The sequence below is a fragment of the Athalia rosae genome, chromosome 5 (assembly GCF_917208135.1).
Source record: "Athalia rosae chromosome 5, iyAthRosa1.1, whole genome shotgun sequence".
In the NCBI taxonomy this organism is placed as follows: Eukaryota; Metazoa; Arthropoda; class Insecta; order Hymenoptera; family Athaliidae; genus Athalia; species Athalia rosae.
In genome coordinates this window covers 18,199,568-18,211,959 of record NC_064030.1, presented here as the reverse complement: position 1 = coordinate 18,211,959, position 12,392 = coordinate 18,199,568, and the positions used below count along the sequence as shown (strand labels likewise).

The 12,392-nt window shown below is 38.2% G+C and overlaps 2 protein-coding genes across 2 annotated transcripts; one reads left to right on the top strand and one right to left on the bottom strand.

Moving 5' to 3' along the window:
* Positions 1–524: 524 nt before the first annotated feature.
* Positions 525–3,887, bottom strand: LOC105693385 (adapter molecule Crk). The gene is made up of 4 exons (XM_012413248.3): positions 3,747–3,887; positions 3,126–3,233; positions 2,487–2,845; positions 525–2,411 (listed from the first exon to the last, which is right to left on the bottom strand). The coding sequence occupies exons 2-4, from the start codon at positions 3,158–3,160 to the stop codon at positions 1,936–1,938; spliced, it is 870 nt and encodes a 289-aa protein (XP_012268671.1). The 5' UTR covers positions 3,161–3,233; positions 3,747–3,887; the 3' UTR covers positions 525–1,935.
* Positions 3,888–5,643: 1,756 nt separating this feature from the next.
* LOC105693379 (1,4-alpha-glucan-branching enzyme) lies at positions 5,644–9,588 on the top strand. The gene is made up of 10 exons (XM_012413239.3): positions 5,644–5,876; positions 6,664–6,833; positions 6,917–7,164; positions 7,248–7,457; positions 7,526–7,830; positions 7,914–8,114; positions 8,187–8,539; positions 8,631–8,815; positions 8,901–9,189; positions 9,275–9,588. The coding sequence occupies exons 1-10, from the start codon at positions 5,764–5,766 to the stop codon at positions 9,280–9,282; spliced, it is 2,082 nt and encodes a 693-aa protein (XP_012268662.1). The 5' UTR covers positions 5,644–5,763; the 3' UTR covers positions 9,283–9,588.
* The last annotated feature ends 2,804 nt before the right edge of the window (positions 9,589–12,392 follow it).

The following is a 12,392-nucleotide window of genomic DNA, read 5'->3' as shown; positions in this document are numbered from 1 at the left end:
CGTGTCTTCCAATGCAATGACTGTAATTTATTACATTACAATTATTTATCATAAATCAATAATACAATTACTTAGCTATCTAATCGAATATTATCTAATGTGCTATGATCTAACGTACATTTTCTCCTCCCAATTCACTACAAAGTCGAAAAATTTGGAAATTAAACATGGGAGTTTAGGTAACCAGTTATTTCTATTTGCCAAACAGTGAAAAAAAAACATGTGCGTATTTTAGAAAAAATTTATGGTATTCTTATCACGTTTTTTCACTTTCACTTTTAGCTCTGTATAGCAACGCTATTTTTTGCTGGAACCAAGTATTGGTTGACCGACAGTTAACACAGAAAATGGTGCATACTTTTATATTCACGTACCTGCCGCAGAGTTCTGACTTAATGATTTCTTTATTCTTCAAAGTTATAATAGCGGTTCTTTTGCATCGTATCAATTTACATGGTCCGTAATAATAACTTCAAGTAATTCTATATCGGATTATTTTAGGTTTCTTGTAAAAAAAATCCTAGTGCGTTTCAATCGTTTTTTTTTTTTTTTTTTTTTACTTACATTTACCAAATGAAACAATATCGCCTAGTCAGAAAGATCATAGATTTTCATACATTTAATTGATATAATATACAATAGTTATAGCTATTATGCGTTTCTAGGTATGGTGTGAACTTCATCATTATCACCATCTTATTAAATTTAACAATTTGGTAAATACATGCCACATATCTATGAATGATCAAAATAATGTTGTGACAATTTAAATATTTCCAGATCACCATAATATTTGGTAAAAATTGATACAAAGATTGAAAATATACAAAAAATGGCACGGTAGCGATCACTAAATCTATTCTATACAAAAAGTGGGTAGGTTTTTTTTTCATAATGTGTTACGGTCATAGGAAATACAATAATAATATTATCAATAATAATAAAAATATTGTATGTATATATTTATATATATTGAAAAAAAAAGAAACAACAGAGAAAGTAGGAAAAATCCACTCACAGCGCTGCCTATTTTTTTCCTCACAGACTATTATTCGCTAACTCTGTAGAAGAATTATGATGTAATTGATGCAATTATAATTAACAAAGACGTCTCACTCCGTTTTCGAATGTCGTAAGCTTGGTTATGACAAAAATTGCTATGTGATGAATTATTCAAGTCTTTTCTTTTATCATTAATCAAATAGGAAGTTGGTTTTGTAAATATTTTCTTTTATTGATTGCAAGAGATTGATTACTTATAATGATAGAAGACTGGATATATGAAAAATATTTTGACTATAGAATTATTGATCGTTATATCTCATTTGCTTTTAGCGATATTTTTGTTTTAATTCTATAATTTCATCTTTTACTTATTCCTGATTAATACTGCGTGTACTAATTGTTGGAAGATTCTGCGTAACACTATGGCAGACAAATCTAGTGCTCGTGCAAAATAACTGAAAAGAACGTCAAGTTCAAGTGCCTCTTGTTCGATTTGGTAGTGGCACGTTATACTTATGGCGGGTAAAGAAGATCTATACCAATGCACGAAATATGAATAAGTTATTACCATACATGATGTAAATACAAGGAAAGTCAGTCAAATAATACAGGATCATAACGCAACTTTCTTCAATTTGCCAAAAGAGCAACAAAAATATATCTACATGTAAGCATAAATATATACTTCGTTTCAATGAATTCATATGGAAAAAAGTTACCTTTCTTTACTACGAATTCTGTTGAAATTATGAAAAAAAGGAAGACCTTAGAGTACCTAATAATAAGGAATAGCGCAAGCTGAATAGCTAATATTTACCATAATTTCCCGCATTAGTATAGATAGCAATAATTTGACAAGGACTAACAATTACGACAACGTTTCTGCTGCATCTAACCTCGGCGATTCGAGTTATTCTTTCAGGTCTTGTGTTACATTTCTTGATTACCATCGCCATTTTCGCTGTCTACAAATTCAACATGCGTAAAAGGAAAGTGTCCAGTTTTTCCATGTAATTCACCTTCCCACTGACCATTAATATTAGTTTTGGTAACTTTAATCATATCTCCAACTTCTAGTTTAAGAGCAGTTTTATCGTATGCATTTGGCACTCTAGCCTGTTTGACTTTTGCAAACGCAGGTAGCGTCCTCTGAATATTACAACGTCTGGGTACCCCTGTCTGCCCAGATTCTTGAAGAAGTTGCGATTGTGGTTGCTGTTGTGCCAAATTTGAATTCGAACTGCAGCTGCCACCTGAATCTGGTCGCGAACTATTTTCCAGAAGCGTCAAACTGTCTTCCTCGTATTTTTGGATGTACGGAACTGGTACCGAACCGGTCTGACCCAAGCTATTCCTCGCCGTCCACCACTGCTCTTCGTCTTTCGATATCACTGTCAGAATTTCACCTTTGAACAATAACATTTTTGCGCATTGTTTCATTTGTTACAAGTATTGTATCTGTCTCAACAAGTTACAATTACCTTTCCTAAACGGTAGGTCTTCCGAATCATTTCCTTCAAAGTCGTACTTGGCGATGACTTTTTGAATTCTTCTTGGTGCCGGCCTGATTAGCGATGTGGTATCCAAATAATGTAATTTATAAAAGGCGAGGAGATTTGGTATGTCGGGAAACATTTGATCGCCAATTCTATACCTTATTTGATCTCCCTGCTGCTGTATCTTGTTTATAATATAATGACTAACTTTGCTATCCTCTCTAACGCACAACACAAAATCTCCATGGATAGATGTGCTATCGCGCACCAAAAATACACCTCCTTCTTTTTCACTCATTAATAAATCTGTAGCATCTTGCCTCGACATCGCGCCGAAGTACCAACTGAAATATAAATACACCCGTTGTCATTAGAGAGACATAATTTCAGCAATAGTTTCAATATCTGATAATTAATGGCGTCAAATAAATGTAGATGTGTACAAAGTACGACACTTGAGAGCAATGAGTCAGATGTTTGCAAATTATGAAAAACAGAATGTGTGGTATTCGTAAGCACGGAGGTACCCATATAATGTGTAAATAATCAAAAAAGAGAATAGGAAACTTTTGTATCAGTTGACTGACTTTAAAATTACGTGATCGAATTTTGAGTTATATTTACCTGGATTTGTCATATTGGTCGAAAGTAGCAGCCATGGTAGATCACGTCGATTAAAAACGACAGTACACAAAAAAAAGGTTATTTCTTCAATCTCTCTGATCCTAATACCTAGAAATTATTTAAAGATGAAGTCTGTTAATCACTTGAGGAACTCGTGATTCGTTCGACGCGGCGTCACATAGCGAAATACCGTCGACATAAATATTATAGCGGTCTAATAATTAGTTTAATGTTGTCTAATTAAAGTGACAACGGTTTAAAAATCAATCACAAATGATCGAAGGTCTGTCGAGAGTTTTTCAAAACGCTGGTCGGTGAAGTAATCTTATTTGTCACGCGTTGCAAGTTTAGGTATTAATTTACCACTTATCTTTATTTATATGAGAAATCGTAAGTTGATTAAAAAAATATGACTCGCCCGTAATAAACGGGAGATGGAACGTAACAGCGTTCTAATTGCACTGCACAATAAGCACAACACTCTCTGAGAATCTTGGTCCCTGACGAAGACATATTTCATGAGTCAGGGAAACCCCTATTGCGGTTTACGAAATTATTTCTCGTAAACAAATACCTTTGCTCCTTTTTATTATACACGTGTGGATAAAATATTATACATACTTTATTAAACAACGGGTAATTGAAACATCTCGCGAAACTGATTGCGAGAAACGCGACGTCGACGTGCTGTCTCACAAAAATGGCTGAATTGCCTAAAACGTGAATTAACTCCATTTCAAAGGATAGCGACCCACGAAAGTGAGCAACCTGCCGGGAGTTGACTCTGCCATATAAGTTAGACGAGCGCAAAATTTGAACGCTCTGAATCTTTTGTTTTTGAAACATTGCGCAAATCGCATGCGAATATCACCGTAAATATTCATTCAGCGTTAAAGATGGACGGAAAATAAGGAGGAAATCTTTGACTTTCAGTAATTTAGGTTGAAAAATGAACAAATTAAAATCACCTATCGATTATGAAATGTCTTTATTACAATATCCCAGAAACAATAAATTAAGTCCGAGTAAGGCTGTCCGTCTTTCTATGCGTCAGTCAGCACTCGTTGAAAGTTTGAAAAAAAATAATACAAATAAACCTATAAGAGCAATAGCGCCTATAGTATATATGAGCGCAGGATAGCAATACTGTTTCGTTTCTTCTCGAGGATAATGTTGATCTTGACGATAATGATTTGAATTTCCTGAACAATGATTGTCAGGATAATCAGACGAATTGGAAAATCCCGCGAACGCAGCGTAATCCCGATAATGATCCAAGGTATAATCCGTCGTTGTGTCATAATTTTGGTAATCTGCCGATGGTACTGCCCAAGCAAAAGTCGACGAAATTTCTGCACCTCCGGAATCCGTACAACCTGATGTTCCACCACCTGCATCCCCTCCAGAATCGCATCCTCCATCTCCACCGAAATCCATCATGATGATTGATTTTTATCGAGTGAAAATTAATTCTTCCAATTTCCTTTCAAATCGTTTAATTTCTATATCCTTTTCACTCCGATACACGTAAGAAATACGTGACGCAGTATCCAGACGCCAGAGCTAGACGAGGAGGAGAAAAAAACCAACAAAAAAATAGAGACGAATATAATAATTAAATCAATCACCGTAGCGTGCACAGTAGCGTGCAACGATCCTACATCCGTAAATACCAGCTTTTGAATGGATGGAAAAAACTCACCTGCGTTTTTTTCATGGATGTGGAATAATCGAATTATCTTTTATGCAGTATCTCTCTTAAGGGCGGGGCATCGCGACGCTTCTCGTTCGATCACCAGAACTTGAGGTGAATGATCCTTATTTCTTTAAAAAAGAATTCTATTCTTTTCTTTCTTATGCACGTATCGGTGTAATATGCTCTTCAATGATAACGCAATTCTTTTGATCGATCACTACAGGGTCATGTAAGGATCGACGCAAACGGAAAGAAAATAAAAAAAATAAATAGTTCGTTACAAAACTATAAAAAGAATATATTTTAGATTAGCAGTTATTGTTGTAACGTTTTATTATTTGTTGATCGAAATTAAATGAGATGGGATATATTTACATCAATCAACTTTACCGGCAAATACATGATGTGGATAATTGTCTTTGTAAACATGATCGATTCGCGGGGTGACGAAAGTTTGACAGAATCCGATACGGTGCGGCGTTGTGTTGAGTGTTTGAGATTTTCTCGATGCACGGAATTTCGGACGACAAATTTTGCGTAAGATTGCGTGTTTATCTTGTCAGAGGAACCAAACGCGCAAAATCGACGCGTAGTTTTTATTTGCACGATGCAAAGGGAAGGGCGCCAGTTTTGATTTCACCCTTTGGCGATTTAATTCAAATTTCTCGATGATGACGTGGTTCGGAAAAACGACGATTGGTGGCGGGAAAAAAATCTGGGGATTTGTGGAGAACGGAAAGGCTGGGACTTTAGTTTTCAACAATTGACAACAATGGTGGCTGGGTCTTCTTTTTTTTTCCCTTTCTAACCAAGTGGTGGTGTCACCTTGACATGTCATTCGTATTTGAGCCGGCGCCGCGGCTAGTTGTGTAGTTATCGAATAATCCACGACGTGTCTGTTTATGATATTTGAAATTAATAATTTAACAGAAACTAATCGTTATGGGCGGTAAATGGTCAGCGATGGACCCGATGCAGGTCGAAGTACCTGAGATAAAAGCTCTTCTAGACAGGGATCCGTACTTGGCGCCGTACGAGAAAGAAATTAGAAAAAGGTTTCTATAAATTATTTTCATATTTGAACACACATACGAATTGAATTCTCAATATCTCCGTATGTCTCCTATCCAAAAAAATTTATTTTTGCTTCCAGGTTTTATCGCACTTCTCATACATTACGAACGGTTAAAATTTTGGTACACAATCTTCTTCGTCTAAAACGGTTGTTATCCTCCGGTTAGATTATGCGAAAATATATGCATGTTTAGTTGCTTTTTATTTTTCTATTTTGGTTTGGAGCTCATACGTGTGCACGTGTTCATTTTGGATACATGCGCAATGGTCCATCACTACTACACGTGTTTTCGGACGATTCGGATTAATTGAAAGATAAATTTTATGTATTTACAACATGTTGACCCGTAACATCGATAAGATGACGAGATAACTTTTGGATAAGAAACTTTAAGGTGGGATAGAGTTTGGAAAAGTTGCATTTATACCTGTTCGGTTGGATCATTATTACATAATTTCTTTCTATGTGTGGAGAACTTGCCTGAGACAAAATTATCATATTTTATATTTTTACAGCTCACAAAAGTCAGTTAATGTCAAGGTCCGAGGTCGCTAGATATACTCATTATCATCGAATACATATTTATTTAATTAGGATTAACGACAAGTCCTTAGCATGCTGGTCAAGTAAATCAAAAAAAGTGAGATTAGGACACTGAAATACATGGGTTTTGTAATAGCAATTACATGCTTGTCCGATAACAAATATTGGATATTAGCTCTCTTATTTTATATTTTAATTAATTGACTACTGAACTTGTTTTTTAGGTATGCAATATTCAAAGATTACGTGGAAAAAATTGAGTCTGCTGAAAGCAATTTGGACCAATTTACGCGGAGTTATAAGCAGTTTGGAATTCACATTAATCCTGACAACAGCGTTACCGCCAAAGAATGGGCACCTGGAGCTAAAGAATTGTTTCTGACGGGTGATTTTAGTAAGAATCATTTGCTATGAGCTTTTCAACATTGCTACTCGATTCATGGCTGTAATATTCACGGTGATATTTCTAATATCTAGATGGCTGGGATCGTACAAAAACTCCTTACAGAAAGCTCGATTATGGAAAATGGGAGCTGAATCTGGGAGCAAATGCGGATGGGTCTTGTCCGATACAGCATTTGTCGGAGGTTAAAGTCATCGTGAGAAATAAAACCGACGAATTATTAGAAAGACTGAGCCCATGGGCAACATACGTTGTCCAACCAGAAAACCGTGCCGAGGGCACAACGTTTAAACAAAGAATTTGGCATCCTACTCCTGATAAGGTGAGATTTGAGGATACTCGTAGTTTTTTTAATCAACAAAGTTGCAATGACCGTTTCTAAGTGACAATTGCATTTTTTGTAAGGTATACAAACTAAAATACCCAAAACCAAAGAGACCAGAGAGTCTGAGGATCTACGAATGCCACGTAGGAATTGCTACCCAGGAATTGAGGGTCGGAAAGTACCTCGAATTTGCTAAAAATGTCATACCAAGAATTGTTAAACAGGGTTATAACTGCATTCAGCTAATGGCAATCATGGAGCATGCCTACTACGCTAGTTTTGGATATCAGGTAAATGGCAAAAGTTCTTTCGACATTTGTGTGCGTTAATATCTTACAATCGCAATATTCTTTACAAGGTAACATCATTTTTCGCGACTTCATCACGCTATGGAACACCGGAGGAGCTCAAAGAGCTGATCGACGAAGCTCACAAACATGGACTGGTGGTTCTATTGGATATCGTACATTCTCACGCGTCCAAGAATACTTTGGACGGCATAAATGAGTTCGACGGCACGGATTCTTGCTTCTTTCATTCGGGCTCCAGAGGTGAACATCCTTTATGGGGTAGCCGTCTATTCAATTACGCAGACTTCGAAGTAGTTAGATTTTTGCTATCAAATTTGCGCTGGTACGCCGAATTTGGATTTGACGGATTCAGGTGACCGTATTACGATTCAATTTTCTATCTACGAGATAGGAATGCACCAAATCGGATTCTTTATGGAAATTGTCTGTAAATAGGTTCGACGGCGTCACATCGATTCTCTATCACTCCCGAGGCGCCGGAGAGGGCTTCAGCGGCCATTACGACGAATACTACGGTTTAAACGTCGACGTAGAAGGAGTAGTTTATCTGATGATGGCCAATCACATGCTGCATCAATTATACCCCGAAATGATAACCATCGCCGAGGACGTAAGCGGAATGCCCGCGGTTTGCAGGTACCGGAATCACTCTTGAAAAACGCCGATGACAAACTTTCCCTGTCACAGACAAGAAATATTAATTTCCAGACCCGTTTCCGAAGGCGGAGTAGGTTTCGACTATCGTTTGGCAATGGCGTTGCCCGACAAGTGGATCAAACTGTTGAAAGAGACCAAAGACGAGGACTGGAAGGTCGGGGAAATCTGTTGGACACTGAGCAATCGTCGTTGGATGGAAAAAACTGTGGCTTATTCGGAATCTCACGACCAAGCGCTCGTCGGTGACAAAACGATAGCATTCTGGCTAATGGACAAAGAGATGTATACGCACATGAGCGACCTGAGTCCACCCAGCGATCTTGTCTCCCGAGGAATAGCTTTGCACAATCTCATTACCCTTATTACTCACGGACTTGGCGGCGAAGCGTACCTAAATTTCATGGGTTTTGTATAAACTTCTACCTATTTTTTTTTTTTTTTCGAGACGATTCGTCGTTTCTGCTTCATTGTTTCAACTTTGATGTTTTTATTCAGGTAATGAATTCGGACACCCGGAGTGGTTGGATTTCCCTCGGGCTGGCAACGGAGACAGTTATCACTACGCCAGGCGTCAGTGGAATCTCGTGGATGACCAAAACTTGAAATATAAATACATGAATAACTGGGATCGTCAAGTTAACATGCTTGAAGAAAAATATGGTTGGCTACACGCGAACCCTGTATGTGAAATTCTTTCCTGATTTGAATCGCACCAAATCGATTCATCTCGACACTTTTCACCGAAATTCATGTTCTTAACTCTAGGGTTACGTGAGTTGGAAACACGAAGACGACAAAGTTGTGGTATTCGACAGAGCAAATTTAGTTTTCGTCTTCAATTTCCATCCTGTCAAGTCGTTCCCTGATTACCCCATCGGTGTCAACGCTCCAGGGGTTTACAAGATAATATTAAACAGCGACGACACTGAGTTCGGTGGATCGAATCGTATCGACAAAAGTGTTCACCACTCCAGCAAGGCGGAGCCATTCGCTGACCGTCCGCACAGACTTTATATTTATATCCCTGCTCGTACAGCTATAGTTTTGGTTAGAGGTGAGAGGGTAGTCTTTTACAACAGACAATACCAGTTTTTCTGGCTACTACTGACCTAAATTCAATGTCGACTCACTCGTTTCAGATTCCTGAATATAATAACTAAGCAAGAGGGATTCTCCACGTTCGAATTAACTATCTCTTATGGAGAGACTACCACTGGAGGACCAAGGCGCAGCGAACGATCGAATGACCTTATGATTAAAAATACTCATATATATGATTTTTGTTGTAGATAATTGCGATTAGATAAGAGCTGCGAGTCATGAAAGATGTATATTTATATAATTCGCTGTATCTCTATTACCATATCTCCCCTAGCCCCTGTTGGCGCCTGTTAATGTGCGATCAAAGTGATAAACTGAGATCGATAATACACAAAAGAAACTGTGATACAAATTTTGTTTAATTTTATTCCCATCTTCCCCAATCTTTTTCCATTTTTAATTGATATTTGATTGATTACTGGAACTCCCCTATGCCCCTGCGAACTTTCGATGCTATGCAGATAAAGTAACACGACCTTGAACTCATTTCCTAACCTAATCTATTATAGCTGATTCCTTTTCGATTTTTATCTAATTTTGCGATTGATCTGCCGATAACTGCATCTTCTAGCCTTTCGAAAGGTGTGCTGTGATCCGGAACCAGAAGTAAGTCATCCTACATTAATTCCTGATTTTTTTCTGATTTTTCTGATTTTTTGCGAATTTATCCTATTTTTTCCGATATATTAAATTATGTTTGAATTTTAGCGCCGCTGGTCACGTGGCCGCACTCGCCGATACAGCTAGCGCCATGTGGCGGATTTTTCGTGAACTACCGAAGCGTCTAGCCTCGTGACGGGCCCCACTCGTTTCTCGACCACGTGGTCGGGTTGCAGGTGGCGCCATCTTTTTTTAGTTCGCCGGTAATCCGAGAGATGGCGCTGGCCGCAACTCGTTTTAGTAGTTCACGAAAAATCCGCCACATGGCGCTAGCTGTATCGGCGAGTGCGACCACGTGACCAGCGGCGCTAAAATTCAAACATAATTTAAAAAATCGGAAAAAATGGGAAAAATTCGCAAAAAATCAGAAAAATCAGAAATAAATCCAGGATGACGTCCCATCGTCTCTGGATCACAGGACACCTCCAGGAAGGCCAGGAGATAGGGTAATTGGCGGATCAATTGAAAAATTGACTGAAAATCGAAAAGAAATCAGGAAAGGAAGGCAAAGATAGAAAATATCCGGTCAACATCTGGAAACGAGTCTAAGGTCGTGCTACTCTAGCTACATGGCGTCAAAACTTACTGATCCAAGAACTCACTGATCAAAAACCTCTTGACACACCTTTGACATTTCATCGGAGCATATCCTCTGAATCGAAGTCGAATACAACCCTAACGTTGACGAATACTAATCATGACATGTCATTATAATTACTCCTTCATTCAGGTAATTGCCTTCTTGGTCTCAAAATCGAAGACAGTCAGAGGATCAGAGGCTGAAGTCTTCAGACATTTGCAAGTTTTGGGGCTGGATAATGGAACCAAGCAACATCGAAGCTACATGTCAGTTTTATTTGAATATCGATACAGCGTCTCAATGAAAAATGCAGGTTTGTTGGTTTCTGGCTCCTCCAGCATCTGGAAATCTCTGAACATTGGAATGTTCTATATTTGTTTCATCAGAATCGGTATGCAGAATTTCCCAGGTAATTGATGACACTGTTTGTTAGCAGCCAAGGTGATTAAATATCCCATGAGGAAATTGGAAGAACAGGAGAGAACTGATGACAGTTCGCAATGGGTTGGATCAATTATAATACCTTCTAGTTTCATCAGTCCAGTAAGAAAACGTATTTCTAATGACACAATTGCTAAAAACTCACTAATTAAAAACTCGTGACACACCTTTGACATTTCATCGGAGCATAGCCTCTAAATCACAGTCGAATACAACCCTGACGTTTACGAATACTAATGGATGACATGTCATTGTGAATATTCCTTTATTCAGGTAATTGCATTCTTGGTCTCAAAATCGAAGACAGTCAGAGGATCAGAGGCGACAGTGTTCAGGCATGTGCAATTTATGGGATGGGCAATAGATTCAAGCAACAGCGAAACTACTTGTCAAATTTATCTGAATATGGATGCAACGTCTGGTTGGAAAATGCAGGTTTGTTGGCTTCTGGCTCCTCCAGCATGTGGAAATCTCTGAACCATTAGAATGTCTGATATTTGTTTCAGAGGAATCGGTATACAGAATTTCCCAGGTGATTGATGACACTGTTTGTTGGCAGCTAAGGTGATTAAATATCCCATGAGAAAATTGGAAGAATAGAAGAGTATTGACGACAGTTCGCAATGGGTTGGATCAATTATAATACCTTCTAGTTTCATCAGTCCAGTGAAAAACCGTATTGCTATCGACACAATTGCTAAAAACTAACTAATTAAAAACTCGTGACACACCTTTGACATTTCATCGGAGCCTAGCCTCTAAATCGAAGTCGAACACAACCCTGACGTTTACGAATACTAATGATGACATGTAATTGTAAATATTCCTTTATTCAGGTAATTACATTCTTGGTCTCGAAATCGAAGACAGTCAGAGGATCAGAGGCGACAGTGTTCAGGCATGTGCAATTTATGGGATGGGCAATAGATTCAAGCAACAGCGAAACTACTTGTCAAATTTATCTGAATATGGATGCAACGTCTGGTTGGAAAATGCAGGTTTGTTGGCTTCTGGCTCCTCCAGCATGTGGAAATCTATAAACATTGGAATATTCATACTTGTTTCAGGAACAAATGCTGTTCTTTGACAGAACTTTGCACGCTATGGCCATTTTGTCGCATTTCCGAGCGAAAAAATGGAGATCTCTCGACGAGTATCAGGAATTACTCGGTCGAGTCGACACGCTCGTGTTTCTGAGGCCGTAATATAGGTATCGTCATGTATTTTGAGTTTGAGAATCCACAGCTGCTACTTAATTTGATTTATCCAACGACCTGTCGATTAATAAGCTAATTCTTTGTTGCAGAACGTAGAATTATCAAGATATTTCGATGGTTCCGAGTCGTGTCTTGATTGAGTCGACGGATTTGAGTCGCTGCAAACAAACTACGTGAAAATAAGATTGCTGCAGACATTTGGGAAGCGAAGAATACAGCTCCTTCGGGTCGAGAAAGCACGATTGATATTCTGCGCTT